At 39.4% G+C, this 21942-nt stretch overlaps 1 protein-coding gene across 1 annotated transcript in view; it reads left to right on the top strand.

Annotated features, from left to right (window-relative positions):
- The window catches only part of LOC131971234 (nucleolar protein 4-like), a 119605-nt gene that overhangs the window by 96979 nt on the left and 684 nt on the right, over window positions 1–21942 (top strand). Inside the window, exon 5 of the mRNA XM_059332561.1 lies at window positions 18077–18230. Coding sequence (XP_059188544.1) covers window positions 18077–18230 — 154 coding nt within the window. The remainder of the gene's footprint in view (window positions 1–18076; window positions 18231–21942) is intronic.

Genomic DNA, 21942 nt, shown 5'->3' with positions numbered 1-21942 from the left:
ATGCCTCTTAGGGGACTAAAACATAAAACACTGAACTCCTTAAAGTTTTCTTTACAGTTTAATCTCAGTTGATTTAGTTTTAAGATCGACAGGAAGTCTCTTTTCATCCTTTCAAAAATAAAAGCATCCATTATGAAACCAGGCTTTTGTATAGTACTGTTTATAAATCTTTTATTTTGCCCATGTGTGCATGTTTTTATGCATACTGGAGTATGTAGAAAAACATGACGATTTATGGATTAATTGATCGTTAACGTTATAGATAATTGAGTTGGTAGGTTCCTTCCAAACGCCCATCCCTACTTTATACAATCATGGAAGTAACATACGTCTGCTGTCATGGTTCTGAATCCTCTCTCTCTCTCTCTCTCTCTCTCTCTCTCTCTCTCTATCTCTCTCTGCCTCTCTCGCTCTGTGTTTCTGCCTGTTACATCTCTATCCTCTCTCCCTGTCTCAGTTTCAGGATTAGACTCAGGGCCATGACATTTATGGATCCGCTTTCTTTCCTCCGGGTCATTTTGTTCCTGGCTCCTCTGCACTGACCACACACACACACACACACACACACACACACACACACACACACACACACACACACACACACTCGGTGGGTTGTATTCAGATTATTGTAAACCACAGAAGAAGAGCAGGGCTGTTTATGTGTGCAGCAGCAGCGGTGCCCAGCTGTCTGTGGTTGTATTCCTGGCCTGCACTTCCTTGTAGTCCGGACAGATAAGATGTTCTGTGGCTTTTGGAGTTAAGATTTAATTTACGATGAGACATTCATTATTTATTGATCGAAAATTGCTGGAGCTGTTTTGCGTCCTTCTCAATGTTGAAGAAGTCCTGGATCATCTGAGCGTTTTGAGTTTAATCCATAGACTGTATAAATAATGGACGTAGTCACCGTGATGTCACCCGTTGGTTTGTGGCCCGTATGAGGCATTGAGTTCAGCGTTTCACTGTCACCATCTTGTGTGGCCGTCTTGTTTCCGATACGGGAAGCAGACCATATTTGGACTGTGGAGGAGCGAGAGGGATCTGATCACTGACTACACGCCTCTCTACACCTCAACCTGATTCATGTTAGCATTAACTGGGATGTTAGTTTTGGCAATAAACAAAAACAAAATGTATGTTACTTACCTCAGAAAACTGACCAGCAGCTCCTTGGAGTGTCTGTTAGTCCAACCAAATGCTGAACAAGACATTTTTACTGAACAAAATGTTCAAATAAACTGTCATTAAGTGAAAATACAGTGAAAGGGTCAAAGTTATGAGACCAAACTGCTAAACATCCTTTATATATATATATATATATATATATATATATATATATATATATATATATATATATATATAACGTTATATATAACTTTATTGACACGTTATCTTCTATTTTCTTCCAAATGGAGATTTACACTATTAACATCAAATTGTCTTGAAGAAGATTTTTTACTAGCGATTGAGACCGTAGTGTTGTCCTAAAAAACATTTCTGAGGTAATAATTAAGTGGGAAGTTTTCTCATTGTGTATAGAAATGAATGGACCAAAATTTCAGACCCCATGAACATAATCATATTTTTTGGTAAATATCGTATTCATTGTGCAAAGTGAAGAAATTGTAAACCTTCCTTCTCTGGTTTTATTAATTCATTTAAATTATTTTTCTTATCCCTTAAAAAGATAAAAAGCAAATATGCCATTAAATTAAGTCTGGACTTTGGTCGTCTCCTGATGTTCTGAATTATAACTTATTTTTATTTTATTGTTTTGCTGCTCTGTTTTTTTGTACTAAATGCCTGATAATGTGTCTTTTTGTTTCTTGAATCTAGTAACCCCTTTTTTTGCACTTGTATTGTACACAATTTTTTATTTGTATCATTACTCTTATTATCCTAATGGAGAGTTTGTATTTTCAATTGTTCAATAATAAAAGAAAAGGTGTAAACATTGTTTATTCTATACAAAATAAAAGCCTAAAAATAGGAGAAAAAAAAAAGTTGAAAATGAATGGACCAAAATGCTTCTGCAGCCGCCGTCAGCGCCCCCCTGCTGTAAATTTCGGTACAATGCACCTTAAGGCACTTCCTGGTTTGCCTCCCTGCTCAGCCCAAGAGGTTGCCGCCTGGTTTAATCTGATCTGGAGTGAGTGATTTAGTTGTGGTTTGTTCAAACACTAACTGAAGTCTTGGAGAAGTTGCTGCTTTATTACAAACGGAGATTAATCACAAACCCCTCTCCTGATTGAACACCCAAAGAAACAATCTGAGTTTAGCCTGTAGTTTGTCTTTGGTTGATATTGTTTGCAGCATCCGTCTCCTGTGACGGTTGTTGAGCGATCTGTGGGAGATGCAGAGATATAAAACTGCTCAGCTATGAGCTCTTAACAGCAGCAATGCAGACAGGATCGAAGCAGGACTCAGATTGTATGGATCACACTTTGAAGAGCTGAATTGCTATAAAGTGCCTCTGAATTCAGAGAGATTGCACCCGGCCCTTTGTTTGGTGAGATGAAGCAATCAAGCTCAATAACACTTTGTCTCAGTGTGTGTGTGTGTGTGTGTGTGTGTGTGTGTGTGTGTGTGTGTGTGTGTGTGTGTGTGTGTGTGTGTGTGTGTGTGTGTGTGTGTGTGTGTGTGTGTGTGTGTGTGTGTGTATGTGTGTGTGTGTGTGTGTGTGTGTCAGCAGCAGGTTGAATAACTGACATGACATCACTTCTGTTTCTCTTTTATTCGACATGGTAAATGTACAGCTGTTGATGCTGATTTGACAAAAAAAGTCAAAAAGTTCTTCTTCCATCTGTGAAGAAATGTCTGTAAATCAGAACGTTGCAACCTGAGAAATGACTCGTCTCACTGTCATAGCCGTAAGCTTAATTTGTCGAGTATTCGTTCTCTTTTAGCTCTATGTTTGGTCTCCACCAGCTCCTGAGGGAAATATCTGTCTCTTTAGCTGCTAAATGCTCCTCTGTCTTCACCAGCTTGTCTCTAATTGTGTCTGTGTGCAGTTTGATGCTGAGCAGGGAGTTTACAGTGGATTTTAACTCACTATAAAGCTCCACGAAGTGGACAGAATCTGCAGATTCAGGTGATAATTTCTCTGAAGATTCATTACTACCAACTAAACCTTTCACATCAGGCAGATAACATTTAGAAAGTCTAGAAGAGCTGCAAGATAAAAATAATTTTATCCACATTAAGAATAGCTTAACTGGAAGTCTTTAGTGTGCTGCTCTACTGGAATAATAGATGCAGAAAAGCAGCAGAAGATCTGTAATTTCTATGCACAGAAGCCGATCTTTTTTGGCTTTGTGCACCACTGAGCAACTTTCATAGGAATGAACAGAGTGCCATTAGTGGTTCGATCTTTGCTTAACCTTCCTGTTTATGGGGTCTAATTCAACCCAATTTTTAAATGGTATTATAATAGAAACAGGGATTTCTTTCATCTTACTGTCTCAAAATGACACTGAGCAGCTTTCATAGGAATGAACAGAGCCAACACTGTATCCAGTTCTGGTTTTATACATCAATGTTGGAAGGCTGGACACGTTTCACCATCAGTGGTTCCATCTTTGCTGAAACTTAACCGAATATGAACCCTTTTCAGATGTTTTCTTTTAATCAGAAACAGGGATTTCTTTAACCTAACTGCCTTTGAATACCACTGAGCAGCTCTCAGGGAGTGAACAGAGCCCCGCCTCCAACACTGTATCAGTATCTCTTTATACATCCGTGGTGGAAACACAGAGACACAAGGGATAAAGATGGGTCGAAACAGGAAGCGGAGCAGCGAGACAGGAAACATCCGTGTCTCCTCTCCTCTCCTCTCCTCTCCTCTCCTCTCCTCTCCTCTCCTCTCCTCTCACTGAAGGTCAGTGGCAGCCTATCGATTGTGGCCGGCCGTCTCCTCTGCACTGCATATGCTGTACCAGGCTTTTTATAACCTGTAGGCCAGACAGACAGACAGACAGACAGACAGACACTTTTTAGGACGATATATTTTCCCAGAAACTATCACGATGTATCATGATATCGTGTATCAATGTCGTTTTAGTTTCATAACCATATTAGAGCATATATATATATATATATATATATATATATATATATATATAAAATGCTCTTCTTCTTTTCTCTTCTTCTCTTCTTTTCTTCTTTAACATATAGCACTCCGTACTCTGTAGCGATTACAGTTGGCTCTTAAAGTTATGTACTTACTTCATTCCTGTGGTCTAAGTCTACCGTCAGGTTGAATGCACTTATTGTAAGCTGCTAAATGACATGTAGTGTAATAATTAGTTCATCCTTTTCCACAGCAATGCATTTTTGAATCTCGAGAATATTAAACATTGGAAATGAAATGTGGAAAATAAATAATAAAATATCAGAGATAAATAAAACATAAATAAATAAACTACAACCAAAACAAATAAATTAGACTTTCAGGCTCTGTTAACAAAACATTGCAATGAGATTATCATTATGTATTATATTATTTTATATTATAAATAACATATAAACAGCTGGAATGGCTTCTTGGGAAATGTTTTTTGGCAATTTGTACTGCCTGTCATTGCAAACATTTGCAGCTTTACTTTAAACACAAAAAAGCACAAAAAGTCACGCATGTAAACGACAATATATTGAGTCCAGAATTTTTTTTTTCCATTTTCATATACAATAAGTCGATATAGTAATTACCGTGACAAGCCTACAGACACACAGACAACCAGTCTTTATAGCTGTCTGTCTGCATTTCTTTTAGTCTTTCTTTCAGTTCTCCGTCTGTCTCCGAGCCTTTTGTCTGCACGCTGCCACTGGTGCAGCATCTCGTATTATCAGTGTACATGTGTGTGTTTTAGTGGTGATACCCCCCACCCTCTATCAGACACACACACCTCCTCCTCATGGCTGGTTCTCTCAGCGATCAATATTCTGCAGTGGAGCTCCTCGGCCTGTTAATCCTTGCAGCCTGTGTGTGTGTGTGTGTGTGTGTGTCCAGCATGCTGGCCTCTTATCAATATCTTCACCTCTCTCTCTCTCTCTCTCTCTCTCTCTCTCTCTCTCTGGGTTCAGAAATGATCCTCTCCTCTCCCCTCCAGCCCTCATCGATCTCTGTGAGAGATGGATGCAATCAGAAATAAGACGTTGTTGTTGTTGTTGGACTGTCAGTCAGTGCCTGAAATTTTTCCCGCAGTGATATCAAGTGCAGGTCAGATTGATGCTTGATGTGTGTTTTTAATCATGTCATTGGCTTGTTTGTTGCAGCCTTTATATGTTGTGGCAGTCATTTGCATGTCCCCTGCTGCTCTCAGCGGGCAGCGACGCTGCTGACCCGAGATAATTGTCGGCAACGTCACATAAACTGATTTCACCGTGACGTGTGCAGATGACTCAAATCCAGTGAGGTGCTTCGTGCGTGTTCTCATTGTTTCCTCCCACTATCTATAGACATGTAGGTGTGGTTAATTGGACACCTCACAGGTGTGAATGCACAGGCTTTAAGGTGCACTGTAAAAAATAAATAAATAAAAAGTTAAAAAACGGTAAAAAAAAAAAAAATGTTTATAGTTAATATCTTAATATATATATATATATATATATATATATATATATGTATGTAGAACAATATTAAAGTTTCTATTTATTTATTATTAATAATAAAGTTGTTTTTGTTTTTTACTTTATTATGATTTATTTGGAAACATTATGCTGCTTTTTAAACAATTTCATTATTTTCAATTCAAAATTTTATTTAGAAAAAAGAAAGTTGACAAAAATTTTAAAATTAATAAAAAACATTTTAAATTTTCATACTTCTTTCAACTGAAGAACTTCGGATTTTTGGGCTGACACACCATGTGAAGATGCACCTTTGGCTCACTTTGCTGCCATTTTTTGACAAAAATATTAATCAATTCATCAAGAAAAGAATGTTTGTTGAAGCCTTTATATGTTGTGGCAGTCATTTGCATGTCCCAAACTGATTTCACCGTGACGTGTGCAGATGACTCAAATCCACCGAGGTGCTTCGTGCGTGTTCTCATTGTTTCCTCCCACTATCTATAGACATGTAGGCGTGGTTAATTGGACGCCTTGAAGGTGTGAATATAAATGATTTGTTTGTTTGTTCGGAGTGGGCGATAAAAAGGAGAAATCCTCTGTCACATATTATGCCGCTTTTTTATTGTGCTATTGTAAAGTTTGAGGGAAACCGATGGAGAAACTGTTGATGGATAAAATAAAAATGCCTACCACATAAAAAAAATCATACAGATCCCATGTAGCAATAAAGCAGCTCTGCTCATTGATTTGCAATATTGCCCACAATGGCCTAATAAACAGAGAGATGAATAACATGAATAAACAGTTTGAGTGAACATCAGACAGAAGAGGCTTTTCATCGACTCTATCTGTCCATGAATCCTATAAATAACACACAAGAGATGGTGAGTTTAGGAGCAGCTTCACCAGTTTCCTGCTTTTCTTTTATCAGCTGTAATGAGGCTGTAACCGTGTTAAGGTTCTCTTAAAGCAACATTACGATATTTGGGCTTTTTTTTGCCTTCCTGGCTCTGTTCAGCATTAAGATAGCTTAGAGAGCTGCTCGTCTGCTCTCAGCTTCTGTCTTCTTCCATCAGTCAAAAAACAGTAGTTGAGGGAGAATCAAGAATGCATCATCAATGAACTATTTTAATTTTATTTGACTCACTTGTTCTATTCCTTGATGTTTTCCAGGCGAAGCGAATCACCCAGGATGTTTGACATACAGTTGTGGAAAATATTATTAGACCACCCTTGTCTTCTCTAATTTCTTGTTCATTTTAATGCCCGGTACAACTAAAGGTACATTTGTTTGGACAAATATAATGATAACAACAAAAACAGCTGATAAGAGCTTAATTTAAGAGCTGATATCTAGACATTTTCCATGGTTTTCTTGATAATAACCAAAATCATTATCAAGAAAACCATGGAAAATGTCTAGATATCAGCTCTTAAATTACACTCTTATCAGCTATTTATGTTGTTATAAATAAAATTTAAAAAACTAGGAACATTATATACAATGTAGACAGAGTCAGCAGTTGGATATAAGATTCCAGGCATGTTTTAAAGTTTAAAATAAAAACTTTTAAGTATTGGAGCAGTGCAGCTGGCCCAATTACGGCCCATCACAGAGGGAGAGTTTGATGGTGATGATGATGGTGACCAGAAATCCCGTCTCCACCCGTCTCCATCTATTTAAGGAGTCAGAAATCCACCAAATCATCATTATTATGGACATCCAACCTGGAGGATTTCCATGGAAACCCACAAACATGATTGAGAGACCGGGCATGTCAAAGAAAGAGAAAGAGAGGTAGAGAGAGAGAGAGAGAGAGAGAGAGAGAGAGAGAGAGAGAGAGAGAGAGAGAGAGAGAGACTGGTGATGAGTGCAGAATTAAACCCTGTGAGTGCTGCAGAGAGCTGGAGGGTGGAGCTGCTGGGAGCAGGCAGCGTGGGGGAGGAGCTGGGAGGAGGAGGGGAGGCTGATGGAGGAGAGACAGAGGGCAGCAGATGAAGAAGAAGAAGACAGGGATGGAGTTGGCAGGGTGGAGGGATGGAGGGGGGAGGGGGGCAGGAATAAAGGGAGATAAATGAGGAGGTGTGGTGGTGAGGGAGAGTGACGGGTGGGGGAGGGGGGACGGAGGAGGTGGAAGGATGCCAATTTGACAGCTCCAGCTCCAGCGAGGCTTCAGGGTCCGGCTCTGCTCTGCACCTCCACCGGCTGTAAAACAAAGAGAACAAAGAACGGCAACCCCCCGACGACTGGTGCTCAACGATCACCTTAATTGATTTTATTAATGATATTCATGTGACGCTGAAACAGACGGAGAGCAGATTTACATCCCAAAACATAAACACAACAAACTGTGTTCATACCAAAGCAACAGATCATCTTCATCGTCATCACAGTGTCGTTTTATTTTGTTTAATGCATGTGTTTAAAGTCTCCAAAAACTAATAGAAAACCTCATGAGAGAGTAGAGAGATGAAAGGTCAGTATAACAACACTCAGTTCAATTTATCTTTATTCATATAACCCAGAATCACAACTCACAAAGGGCTTTAAGGTTCACTGTACAACAAAACAAAACAAAATAAAAAATAGTAAAAAGTCTGGCAGATAATATACAGTTAATATCTGTTTTTAAAAAATTGTTTAATTATATATATTTATTATTATTATTATTATTATTATATGTACAACAATAATAAAGTTTTTATTTATTTATTATTATTAAGTAAATTTAAAAATGTATTTATTATGATGGTAAGTATTTGGAAACGTTATGCTTTTTTAAAACAAAGTTTTATTTTGAAAAAACAGAATGTTAACTTACATTTTCATCCATAATAATAAACTGAAAATGGTGTGATGATGACACTCTGGGCTCACTTTTCTGCCATTTATTGACAAAACTATTAATCAATTCATCAAGAAAATAATGGGCAGATAGGTAAATATGATTATTTTTTTACTGTTGGTTGGACAAAACAACACAAGTCATCACCTTGAACCATCAGAAGCTGATTTTTCACTTCTGTTGCACATTTTATTGAACAATCAATGTAAAAAGAATAAAAATAAATTACTAAACACACCTCTATCTGACTCCTGAGAGTTGAGTAAAGTTAATCTAAGTTGAACCTGCACTGTGTTTAAACATCAGCTTCCTTTACTGCGTTTCTCCTCCTCATAATCACGCTCGGCTGGTTGTTACTTTGAGCTTCTAGTGAAACATCATATCTCAGAATATAATCTGTGTCAGCAGAGAGGCTTGCAGCCTCCGCTGGCTCCTGGCTGGAGGATTATTACTTTTTACAGAAGAAGCATTTCAGCTAAGTTTGAAGCTCTGACTCGGTGCAGGTGGATGAGACTCTTTTTATAAGTCAGCAAGGAACCGTTCTTACTTATGGAGAAATGTTCCGATATTTAGTCCGATAGACGGACAGAAAGACCTGAAGACAGTTTTTAGTTTTCTGGAAGGAAATGTTGCTATTTTTTTTGGTGTAATATTCTTGTTGGATCTGGGTTCTTCTCTTTTTTAAATGAGGTTTTGTGTGTGCAGCTCTCTCCTCCCTCCCATTGTCTTCAACATCACAGGATGAATTAGCAAACAGAGGAGGTGATGGGGGAGGAGAGGAAGGAGGAGGAGGAGGGGAACAAAGGGAGCATGGGAGTTTACAGAGAGAAGAAGAAGAAGAAGAAGAAGAAGAAGAAGAAGTGGGAGGAAGGAAGTGGTTGAAGAGGAGGTGATGGAGGAGAAAAGGTGTGAATGGACAGAGAGAGAGAGAGAGATTTCCTTCCGTCTGTCCGGTGGCTAACCTGATTAGTTGAGCAGCATCACAACCAGATCCTGTTCTGCTCTTCTGAGAGATTGAAGAACAGCCTGCATGTAATGTTTCTAACTGAGCTTCTGTGAACGTCTGCAGCATGTTTGTGGACAGAAAATATTAAATTGTAATGATTTTGTACATCAAAAACAAAAAACCATGCACATATTTGTGTTCAGGGGGAAAATGAACATACACTGTTGTGCATTTATTATCACAACAGCCAATAAAACTACAATAAGACAACAATCTGAGTCATTAAAGAGCATGAAACCCAGTGACCAGGCAAGCACAAGAGCTGCTCAAAGATCAATGGATAAATAGTTGCTGCAACTTCTAGTCCCGTCTTTGTCTCCTCGTTCCGCTTCCTTCTCCATCTGCTCCGTCCAGTCTCTCACCTCCTGCTCCTCCTCCTCCTCCTCTTCATTATCCTCCTCCACCCTGCTCACAGCTCCTCCCTTGTTCCCATTCATCATCTTCTCTCCCAGCCTGAGAGGAAAAACCAGAGATGAAGGGGTTTATCCCAAAATCATCATCACCTCCTCCTCCTCCTCCTCCTCCTCCTCCTCCTCCTCCTCCTCCTCCTCCTCCTCCTCCTCCTCAGTGTCTGATCTCCAGACATCCTTCTTTGTAATTCTGGTGACAGTTGAAACACTAACTGTTCCTCTATCTAAACTCCTGCCTCGTCCTCCTCCTCCTACTCCTCCTGATCTTCCTCCTCCTCCTCCTCTTCCTTGTCCTCCTGCTCCTCCTCATTCTCCTCCTCCTCCTCCTCTTCCTTGTCCTCCTCCTCGTTCTCCTCCCCCCCTCCTCCTCCTCACCCTCCTCCTCCTCCTCCTCCTCCAGATCTTCCTCTTGCTCCTCCTCCACCTCTCCACCTCGTTTGTTCTCCTGATGAGTTGAAATATTAGCTGCTCCCCTCTCTCACCTCCTTCCTCCTCCTCCTCCTGCTCAATGTCCACCTCCTCCGCCTCCTGGTCCTCCTGGTCGTCCTCCTCCTGCTGCTCCTCCTCCTCCTCCTCCTCATTGTTCCTCTGATGAAAGTTGAAACACTAGCTGCTCCTTTCTCTCACCTTCACTATGGTAAAAATAGAGAAAAGAGGCTGTTAATTATTCATCTTGGGAGCACTTTACTGCTTTGCACCTCTCATAATCTTCACCACAGTCTTCATCATCATCATCATCACTGTCAGTCTTTGTGGTGAGCGCAACACACTCCTCCTGGAGGAGAAACAGAAACAGTTTCTCTGGAGTTTCATTAAGAGGGCCTGATTCACTGAAATATTAAGACATCTTTAGAAAGTAATACGTATCAGAAACCAGCTCTAACGACAAGAAATCCTTCTTATAGTTTATTTCTTAATTAATGTTTCATTGTTTTTACAACGTTGTCAATTAAAACAGTTTAATTACTAGTTTTTGATGCATGTCACATAATTTTGAGTGTAAAAAAAGATGTTATAAGATGATATTTTTTTGTCTCTTTTTTTAAATGAACAACCTACACACAGTGGTTCTGCACCTTTTCATTCAATGTTTTTTCTTTATTTTTATTATATTTTCTACACTTTAGATTAATATTAAAGACATCAAAACAATGAAAGAACACATATGTAATCATATAGTAAACAAAAAAGTGTTAAACAAACCAGAATATATTTTATATTTTAGATCTTATTGAGTTGTTTCCAGAGAAAAAGCTGTACAAAGCCGAAGTACTCCCTGCTCCGCATCATACAGTTAGAGATCAGCTGGTGGACGTAGAGGAGCATTTAGCAGAGAAAAAGACAGATACTTCCCTCAGGAGCTGCTGGTGATCAAAAACAGAGCTGAAAGAGAGAGGATGTTGGACTTATTCGGCTCTGTAACTGCTGGATGTTGAAATTTGGTGGTTTTATCAACTTAAAACTTGGTAAAACGGTTCACTGTCTGTCGTCTAATTGATTCTCTTATGATACAGACAAACATGTATAAATATAAACTGTGTATATAGACAGAGAGAAAGAGAGAGAAAGAGAGAGGGAGTGTGTGTGTGTGTGTGTGTGTGTGTGTGTGTGTGTGTGTGTGTGTGTGTGTGTGTTATTCAGTTTGTGTGATCACTCCAAACCCTGTTTATGTGTTAATTTATCAGGCAGGAACGCTGCTGTTCATCTGTATGCAGATTAGAACAGCTCATTACTGAGGCCATTAATAAACAACACACACACACACACACACACTGAGAAGATTTTAGCTGACTGTGGGAGAATGTATCAGAGGAGGAGGGACAGTGGAGGGACGTCTGTCTGCCTCAGAGCAGTTTTACAGACAATAAGATGTTTCAGAATGCAAAATATTTTAGTTTAATACTCTTTTGTTGTTTGTTTTTGGGTTTGAGGAGGAAATCTGATATCTGGCCAGTAGTATTATACTACACTTTCTATTCTATATGTTTTCTATTGTCAATATATTCAATGAAAACACTTAAACTAACAGATAACTTCCCCGGTCCGTCTGTGACTTTTACCTCCAACCCACTGGTTCCTACTGAAGATGTGAATCTTTAAAAACACAAATATAATTAAAGCTATGTGGGATGGAGTCAAAACAAACTACAGAAGGCTGTTCTCTTGAACAGTTTTGCCGTGATTCATAAGGAACATTTGTAGGTATCTAATGAAGTTTTGTCTGCTGATAAAAAAAGCCACGTAGGTCCACTAACAGCTGTTTGTTTCCTGTTGTTGGTGGTTTTCAAGCCTGACTCTGTTTTTTTTGCCTAAGTGGTCAAAACCATTTGACAATATTAATAACGTGTTTAAAACAACACAGGTCCCTTATTATTGTGTTGCAATAATCACGTTTGCAAGGGGTTTATAAACCAACCGTCCTGTGTTTCATATTTTGTAGGATAACATTAGTTATTGTAAGACATCAAACCGTACATGTTCAATCCTTCTGTGGCTTTCTGCTCCAAGCTCCTTCTGAAGACGTAAATCTTTAAAAACACAAAGTCTTTGGTCTCTTCCACCTCTGCAGATTTTGTCTATTGGACAGAATCTGTGAGGGAAAGAGCTGACACTTTTTCCCCCCTTTTTTGCTGACATTTACCAGCAGAAATACTGACATTTATGATTTTAAAAAGTTACACAATTTTTCTTCATAAATTAATAATTTCTTTTTTCACAAATTTATGGAAAAAAACTCACATTTCAAGGCACAACAACTCACACATTTATGAGAACTCCTGATTCATATCGCATTATCAGTCAAAATAATTGAAACTAGACATTTTTTCCAAATGTTGTCACTCTAAATCACAAAAATAATGATTAATTTTGAAATGAATACATTTAGTTGGCAGCTATTGTCATAATTTTTCTATGAGGTTCAAGTTGTGACGGGGTTTTTTTGTACTTTTTTTTCCATTTAAATCAGAAATTACTTCACTACAATGTGACAGAAGAAGCACTTCATAATGCAGAGAGTCGATGGTAAAAAGAAAAAGACCTGATGGATTGTGGTGGCAGTGAATTATGTGAGAAAAGAAAAGTGGTGTTGAAGAGGAACAACCTCTTCATGACTTCATCTGCGCTCATCCTCTACCAGTCTTTCTGCAGAGTGAAATCAGACAGATTGAGCCTCAGATACGTCCCTCTGTTCTTCAGTCCTGCAGCAGCGTGGCCACAAAGAGACGCAGACGACCCGTGATTACCGCGTTGAGATCATGCAGTAATTGAAAACGAGCTAATGTGAGCTGGTGGTGATAGTAATTGAAAATGAATTAAGAGTAGATTAAAATAAGGTCTCATTTGATCATTTGTCAGAGTTGATTCTTGTGCTCGGCTGCGGTGAATTAACGGCTCAGAATAGTCTCGGAGCTGATTAAGATGCCGAGCTCAAGTTCACAGGATCGCTCACAATCTTGCATATCTGTATCACGCCTGGAATGTGAGCCTGGAAATCTCCAGTCGTTCCCTTTTTTTCCCCTCCTAGAGTTTCTTGAAGCAATGAGTCAGTCGCTCTGCCTCCAGCAGCTTCAGTTCCTCGACAAATCAGCTGACAAGAACCCCAACGAGCTGTTTCAGGGCGTTTTCTGCTCTTTTTACATTCTCCTCTCTGTGTCCTTGTGTTTCACCGCAACATATATAAAATCTCTATAACTCTATAAGTCCTGCAGCTCTATGGAATTGGCACAATCAGAACAACCCAAACATGTCTCTGTGCAGAATAACACAGTTAGATTGACAGAAATCAGAAAAAAAGAAAAATGCAAGTTGAATTTCTCTGATAAATTATTTTCTAAAAAATGGAATTTATATATAAACACATTTTCACTTTTATAAACACAAATGTAAAAAACAACAACAACAAAAAACACAAAAACACAAAATTACCAAAAAAGAAAAGATAAAAAAGACTCAAAATAACAAAAAAGATCTAAAAATATAAAAAAAGACAAAAAGTTACCAAGCAAAATTAATATCACCAAAACCAGTTTTCTCCACATATCCTACATATTGAAGTATTGTCATGTCTCCAGCCTTTACTGGCCTCTCCTCTCTGCTATGTGAAAAAAACTGCCTCTTCTGTCCTCTCCTCTCTGCTCTGTGTAAACTGCCTCTCCTGTCCTCTCCTCTCTGCTCTGTGTAAACTGCCTCTTCTGTCCTCTCCTTTTAGCTCTGTGTAAACAAATTTCCAGTAAATATAAGTCACGTTGGTCTCAGCAGAATCAATCATGTCTTCACAGTGTCTCTGAGGAGCAGAATTTAATGAAAGAAATATCAACATTTTAACACAAGTTTTGGTCACTTTTTATAATGGAAACTTTCTTAACTGAAGATCCATTCATGGACTGTGGGAAAGTTCAGATTCTGACGATTGTGCCTGTTTTTACAGTTTCTTTCTACGATAAACGGTGTATTTTTGGCGATTACTTAAGGAAAACATACATTTAAATCATAATCCTAAAATGACGATGTTGGGCTCAGTGGACGATGGCATCAAAGCAGTTCATGCACGTCTCTTCTCAGCTCATTCTGGTGTTTGATGTGTGCTATAAAGAACAAATGAAGCACTTTGGACGTGCTGATGCCGGAGCAGGTCGTCAGTGACACGGCTCTGTGTGCAGCTCCACTGATGCTGCAGTGAGGAGGCTAATTCAGAGTGACGAGCCCGGGGAGACTCCTCCTCTGAGAAGCCTCTAACGGACAGATATGGGTCAGTGCTGCCACACAGACTCACTGCTGCAGCTCTGTGTACACAATCCACTCCTTTTTTTCTTTAAAGGAAGGTCGAGGAATCCCCAGCAGCAGTTCTTGTTTTAATTAACTGTGCAGTGACAGAGATAGGGTACCGAGGAAAGTGTGTTTGTTGATTTAAAGAGAAACATCCAAGTATTCTGGCCGGTTATGGTGCTTGACGAGAAGAGATACATTAGAAAATTTAATATATATGTTTATGGATGTCTCCTGTTACACTGTGTTGGTAAAACACATAAACTGCACATCAACGAATGTGACACAAAATAAAGGAGCATTTAAGAGATTTCTACCTTTAAATTTAAATTATCTGCATGTTAAAAATATAACAGTTTCTGTGGTTAAATAACCCAACTCACTGTTGTTACTCTGCATACCTAGAAAAAGCTTCTTATGTTAAAGCTGGACGTTGAGGAGAAAAGATTAGGCTTTATCTACCCTCCACCACCTCCACACCTCAACCTCTCATGAACCTGACGACCTCCCCTAGTCTCAAACTCTGCTCCTTCAAGATGAGAAACTCTGCTCCATCACAGCAGAAACTGCAGCTCTTCACCCTTCTGTAAACAGTGTGTCTTTTTATTTGAGAGTTTTTAGAGCAACAGTGAGCAGTTTAGTGTGTCATAGCTCCGAGTCATGTGTGTGTCAGCAGTGAGTGTGTGTGTTTGTTTTGAGGTATTTGATCAGAACTTCTGTCTTGTCAGAGTAACTTTTGAAGCATTAGGCGTGTTTCGACTGAGTACTTTCTGGGTACTTTTTGTAAAGTGTAGAGTGTTTTGGCTCCGCCCACTAGTTAGTTCCCCTTGGCCTCTGTTTCCATACAGGTACTTTAGTTGCGGCTAACCAACGGAGTTAATGTGACAACAGATGCAGCAAGCAATGCTACCAACTTAGCAACTTTAAAAAACATTTTTTAAAGCGACTAGCAACAAATCTAGCGACCTTTTCTGGTATTATTGGAGAATTTTGGAGACTTGTTCCTACTCTTCTTCACGAGTAGCGCCGTCCCAAACCACTCACAAGCGGCCCAGTCCTCCCGAAGCAGTCTCTCCCAGCTGCAGTCAGAGCAGGAGATGTTAACCCCTCAGAGTCCAGTCTGCAAATGAATCACGAATGCGCAAAAATCGCATTGTTTAAAACAATCCTGCATGCTATACACAGTGTGAAGTGCAGACGTTCCTCTGTTTGGGTGCTGATGGAAGGATCCACAGAGCGGCTTGGTGAAGATGATGTTGTGCTGAGAAAGCTGCAACTAATATCCACAAAAAAAAAAAAAACAGTAGTGAAAAGTACCTGAAGTGAGTTTATTTGAGCAGCACTGTGCAGCGGAAACATCAAATCTCATCTAAAATTCATGCTCAGTGTGAACTGTAGAGCAGTAAACCTTCCGTCAGTCAGCCGATCTAACAGCACTTAAATCTACTTAACGACACTTTGATGCTCCGCTTTTGGTAGCGAGTCTCTGACACAAAATCTTGTTTCTCGTCGGGGGAGCTGTACGTTGTGAACAGAGGAGTCTGTGTGTGTGTGTGTGTGTGTGTGTGTGTGCGTGTGAATGTGTATGTGAGAGTGTGTGATGCTGCTGCAGCGAGGCTGCAGGTGCTGCTCGCGGAGCAGCGTGTTGTGTTTGATTTGTCTGTGCTTCGTGTTTCCTCTGATGTTTGGGTTAAACCGGCGGAGCAGCTGTCACGGCTGCTCCCACAGATGCTCCGACTCCGACAAAGTGGAGAAGAGAGAGATTAAAAACGGCTCCAAACGGCTTCATTCATGAAAAAGAGTTGTGTTGGTTCAGTTTCCCCTCCTTCTCTAGGAATTCCTCTCACACAGCGCCTTTATTTCCTCTTCCCTCGTGTTGATACGTGGAAACATTCTCGCTGCTCTGTGTGTGTGTCTCGAGCAGCAGAATGTTCCAGGTGATTGTTAGTTTCTGTGTTGTTGACTTGTTTCTGCATCGATCCTGTAGACAGAAGCTCTGCTCAGAGGAGAGGAAGGGACTCTTTCTTGCAGGAAACCTTGAAGACTTGTTGTCTGGTGTGTCCTTGCTCGCTGCTTTCAAACTCTACATGTTGTATAAGAAAGAACTCAGAATTCAAAGAAATATTTGTGAATGGAAAAAAAACACAGAAACAGACTCTGCAGTGTGTGAATGGTGATAACGTAACCTGTTGGCTTTCTTTAGTCTTCTTCCTCTCACAACTTGTGCTCTTAACCTAAATAACTGACTGATTCTGAAAGAAGAAAACCATGGAAAATGTCTAGATATCAGCTCTTAAATTAAACTCTTATCAGCTATTTTTGTTATAATTATATTTGTGCATATTGTCCGAGATTGCTGGTACGAAAACGTTTTTATTCACAATAAATATTACAGAGAACAATGCTTGGAGTGATATAGTCTTAGCACAATTCTTTCTTTGTTATATTTTTTTAAACTTTCAGTAATTTGCCAACACTGAAAATACACTAATACACATAGAACTAATTATTTTATTCCTATTTATTCTATATTTTCTCAGTTGTCATTTCTAGAATTGGTTGACTATTCCATACATTGTATCATGCATAATTGTGTTATAATAAAGTTATTTGTTGGAAAAACGAAGCCTTCTTAGTAGCTTTGCAGGGTAATTTCGGTGCAAAATCCACATAAAAAAGGTCTGTTTTCGTTCTAGCTCAAAAATTTATTAATAATCGGTTAAATGTTTTTGTCTAAAATCGGTCTCAAAAATCAGTAGGCCTGTCACGATAACACATTTTGTAGGACGATATATTTTCCCAAAAACTATCACGATAAACGATAGTATCGTTGTATCGATGTTGTTTTAGTTTTATTACGATATTAGAGCATGATAAGTACATCCTTTTCCACAGCAATTCATTGTTAAACCTTGAGAATATTAAACTTTGGAATTGAGATGTGGAAAAGAAATATTAAAATATCCTATATAAATAAAACATAAATAAACTACAACCAAAGCTAGTAAAATATACCTTCAGGCTCTGTTAACAAAACATTGCAATGAGATAATTATGTATTATATTATTTTATTATTAAAATAACATATAAATATAGTTTATAGTTTTTAGTTTTATTATTGGCAATTCGTACTGACTGTACATTTGCAGCATTATTTTAAACACAAGATAAAAAACACAAAAAGTCAGGCATGTAAAAAACAATATATAGAGTCCAGAAAAAAAATCGTGTCTATTTTTATATATCGAACGATAAGTCAATATAGTAATTATCGTGACAGATCTTGTTATCAGTGACCATTCCGTGCTCTCTTGTCCAGATTTGGACACCTCTGACGCCAAAGTTTTGAAACAAATGTCTGATAGGTGATGTCACGATGGCTTCGTTGAGTCTGTTCTCTGGATCTGTACAAATGTAGCTTGTGTCATTATTTTACCATATTAGTGACGCTGCTGTCTCCTCTCCTCTCTGACAGGATGACAGTTCATTGAGCAGCGAGGAGGAGGCCGAGATGAGCGAGCCCACATGGCTAGCAGCTGATCTGGGAGCAGCGTCTGACCTGAGCCCGCCGAGCCGAGCCGAGAGGATGCGACACAGCCCGCAGAACGCACACGGCAAGGAGGACGACGGTAAGATCTCACACGCTACTGCTTCTGACAGAAAACACTGTTCTTCAGGAGCAAAGAGGGGAAATCTGCTTCTGTTTTTGGAGATCCTTTAAACTCATAATGGAGTGAATATCTGAACATCAGCGGCTTTAGTTCTGGTCACTGACTTTTCTGTGGGTCGGATCTGAAGCTGGAATCAGCCCATTTTGGAGCTTTTTGGAAGTTCAGATGAGATGATGTAAGAAAACATGAGACACACAGAAGGAGAGAGTTCTGATTTAGAGTTCAGTGTGAAGTGAAGTCACACTTTAATTACATTCTCTGTTTTTGTCATTTCCTGTGTGATACAGAGTTCAAACTTGTGCAGCTGCAGAGTTTCTGTTCTTTTATTATTGGCTGTGATTGTGCGGAGCTGCAGTGTAGCTGTGTGTGTCTGTGTGAGGTGTTTGTTAGTGAAAAGCAGCAGATTACTGACCCTGAGAACACAAGAAGCTAGGTTTAACCAATCACATCTCTCGTTGTGTCCACATGGTGTCTGTGTGGCCGCCACAGCTCCAACATATGAGAAAGTCATCATGTGTGTGCATGAATGTCACAGTTATAATCTAAGTGATGAACAATAATTATATGTAACTACTGTGATTGGTGGTGCATGTTGCATTTTTTAAAGACATTTTGCAGCAGCTGTGTTGTGTCTTTGCAAGAACTGCTTTGATGACGGACAGTATACGCTTTCATTAGATCTGTGGTCTGTAAACTGTCTGTCTCCGATTGCTTTCTGTTGTGCTTTTATTCTCTCAGTTTCACTGCGACTTAATACAACATTCTTTGAAAATTGCAACATTTTGAGCACCCTGTCCTCCTGTCAAAACGTCAGTATAGGTCGTGTGTACAGGCAGCGAAAAACAAGCTATGTTTACAAATTTCACCGTTTGCTGTAATACGCTCGCCGCCAACTTGCTGACGTAGTAGTGCTCGAACAAGCAGCAGACTTTCACCCAGGAGAGCGGGGTTCACGTCCTGTGTGAAAACAAAAGTAAACCATTTTTAACTTACGTGAATCACATTTTTGAACGTAACTTACGTTTTTTATGTAAATTGCGGTAGTCACGCGATCTTTGTAACTACATTATTTCCGGCATTTACGTACATTTATTTACTGTTTAAACTGTCTTTTATAATGAATAACCAGGAGTTTTTTGCCCTAAACCTAGGTCAGTGGTTTTACAACATAAATCCACTGAAACGGCAGCCTTTTTTTACAACTGCGGACCGTATGTTTGTACTATTTTTAAAACTCACCGTTATATTTTATACAGTTTGGAGGGAAGTCTATATGGGGCTTCCTCACAGACATACAGTGCAAGCAGCAGATTGTTGAGTTTTTTATGCACATTCAATCAGGTGCAATTTTTTTAGCTGCTCAACACTGGGCGTCCCGGTGGAGTACTGGTAGAGCACAAACCACTAATGCTGAGTCCTTGCTGCAGCGAACCTGGGTTCAAATCCAGCCCATGGTCCCTTTGCTGCATGTCTCCCCGTTGCATTCTCTCTGTCACTGTCAATGAAGTAAAAATGCCAAAAATTATCTTAAAAAAAGATGACACTAATGGTTGCAGAGCATTTCTTGGCCTTTGCCTGCTGCAGCAACTTTTTTAACAAATAACAAACAGGGACAGCAAACAGCAAAACATGCACCTCAAAATAAATAAACTTTTAATATTTTTGTTGCATTATTGACATTTGAATATTGATGTTACGGTCAACGCTGCATGTGCATTGATGTGTTTACTTGCTTATGTGTTCGGAACGAGGTGAAAAGTTCAACTAACGTGTCACAAATAACTAAACAAATGTGTTCAGCTGACAGACAACCAGATCAACCCGAAAACTGGACAAAAGGGACATTTTTAAAGTCTTATACATCCTTACAAACATACTAAAGCTCAATAAGTGATGCATCAAGTTTAATTATAATAATATCGCAATAACTTCTGTGCCAAAAACATCATGAAACAAATGATGACAGACCGATATGTCGCCTCCTCTACCTTCATCTGTTTCTGTCTCTATCCTCCCACATTTCTTTGTTTCTCACCTGCCAGTTCCTCTCATCTCTGCCTTCTCCCGACACACACGCACACACACACACACACACACACACGCGCGCACACGCACACACACACACACACACACACACACACACATTATTTCTCCTCTCTCTCTCTCTCTGAAAGGCTTCCTGTGGCGAGAAGCGCTCACTTTGTAGACAGCCGTATTGTTTCATAATGCTACAAGGATACAGCAATTACCTGCTACTGTAACAAGTGGGCTGTGTGTGTGTGTGTGTGTGACCTTGATTGTGCATATCTCAATCTACTGTACTGAACACTGACTGTGTGCTTGTTGTTCTGTAGCTCCTTTAAGCTGCGACTGTGCAAACACAATAATGTAGAGAAACAAGACAGTGTGTGTTCATGTCTTGATGTAAGTGGGGTTGACGCTGTTTCTCTGCCGGATGACAAAATAAAGAGAAGAAGAAGGGATGAGTGAAGGAAGGAGGAGGAGGAGGAGGAGGAGGAGGAAGAAGGGAAATCAGGAGCTCAACTCCTTATTTTCATTATTTTATTTTGTCACCATTATTTAGTGCTCCAAATTAAATTCTGTGGCGTTTTTTATGTGACACTTTCTTTTTGTCATCAAAAAAAACCAATTGATGATACAGTTATGATAAACATACAATAACCAATAAACAACCCATGATAAATAAATACATTTAATATATAATTACATTTAAAAATAACTTATGTTTGCTGCTTTCAGAGAAGCTAAATGGAAAATCAGGAACAGAGTGATGAGGAGAAAAGCTATAAAGGAGGTTGAAATAGAGAAACTGGCAGGATATGAGATGTTTGGAGACGAAGGTGGCATCATGGGAAGGTGGAGGGAGGGAGTTCTGTGTGTGTGTGTGTGTGTGTGTGTGTGTGTGTGTGTGTGTGTGTGTGTGTGTGTGTGTGTGTGTGTGTGTGTGTGGCGACAGGAGGTGCAGAGGTATGAGGCCTTGTCAGTAAAAGGTCACTGAGCTCTCTGCACCTCATATGGAACCAGAAGAGGGTCGTAGGCGTCAAAATGCCACAACACTCAGAGGAGCTGAGAGGCAGAGGGGAAGAGCCTTCACTGCTCAATTAGACTCCGATCCAAAGAAACAGCAGCAGCAGCTCATTCTCTGATTCCTCTAATGTACACCAGGGCTAGTAATATATGAAACAACCAGAGAGAAGAGAGAGAGATCAATCTGTGAGACAGGAGGGGAGAACATTCTCCTGAAATGTGTTTGTGGGATTGTGCAAAAGAAATCATACAAGGCTATTCCTCTGAACCTAAAGCATGTGTTTTCTTTAAATGATGGCAAAAATTTACCATTTGCCGTAGAAAAAAACTGTAAAAACAGACATTATTGTCAAAATTTGAACTTTCAAACAAGTTTCAGTCAGAAGAAGTGACCAAAACTTGTGTTAAAATGTTGATTTCTGTGTCAGAATCTCTTTATTCCCCATGTGTCATTTAAAATAAAGCATTTGCACACTAACCAGATCCTGTTAAAATTAAATTCTGCTCCTCAGAGAAACTGTGAAAACATGTGACAAATATTCACTGAAAATCTGTTTACACAGAGCAGAGAGGAGAGGACAGAAGAGGCTGTTTACACAGAGCAGAGAGGAGAGGACAGGAG

The sequence above is a fragment of the Centropristis striata genome, chromosome 5, assembly GCF_030273125.1.
Source record: "Centropristis striata isolate RG_2023a ecotype Rhode Island chromosome 5, C.striata_1.0, whole genome shotgun sequence".
In the NCBI taxonomy this organism is placed as follows: domain Eukaryota; kingdom Metazoa; phylum Chordata; class Actinopteri; order Perciformes; family Serranidae; genus Centropristis; species Centropristis striata.
The sequence above is the reverse complement of the archived record's forward strand: the minus strand, read 5'-3'. Positions and strand labels throughout refer to the sequence as shown.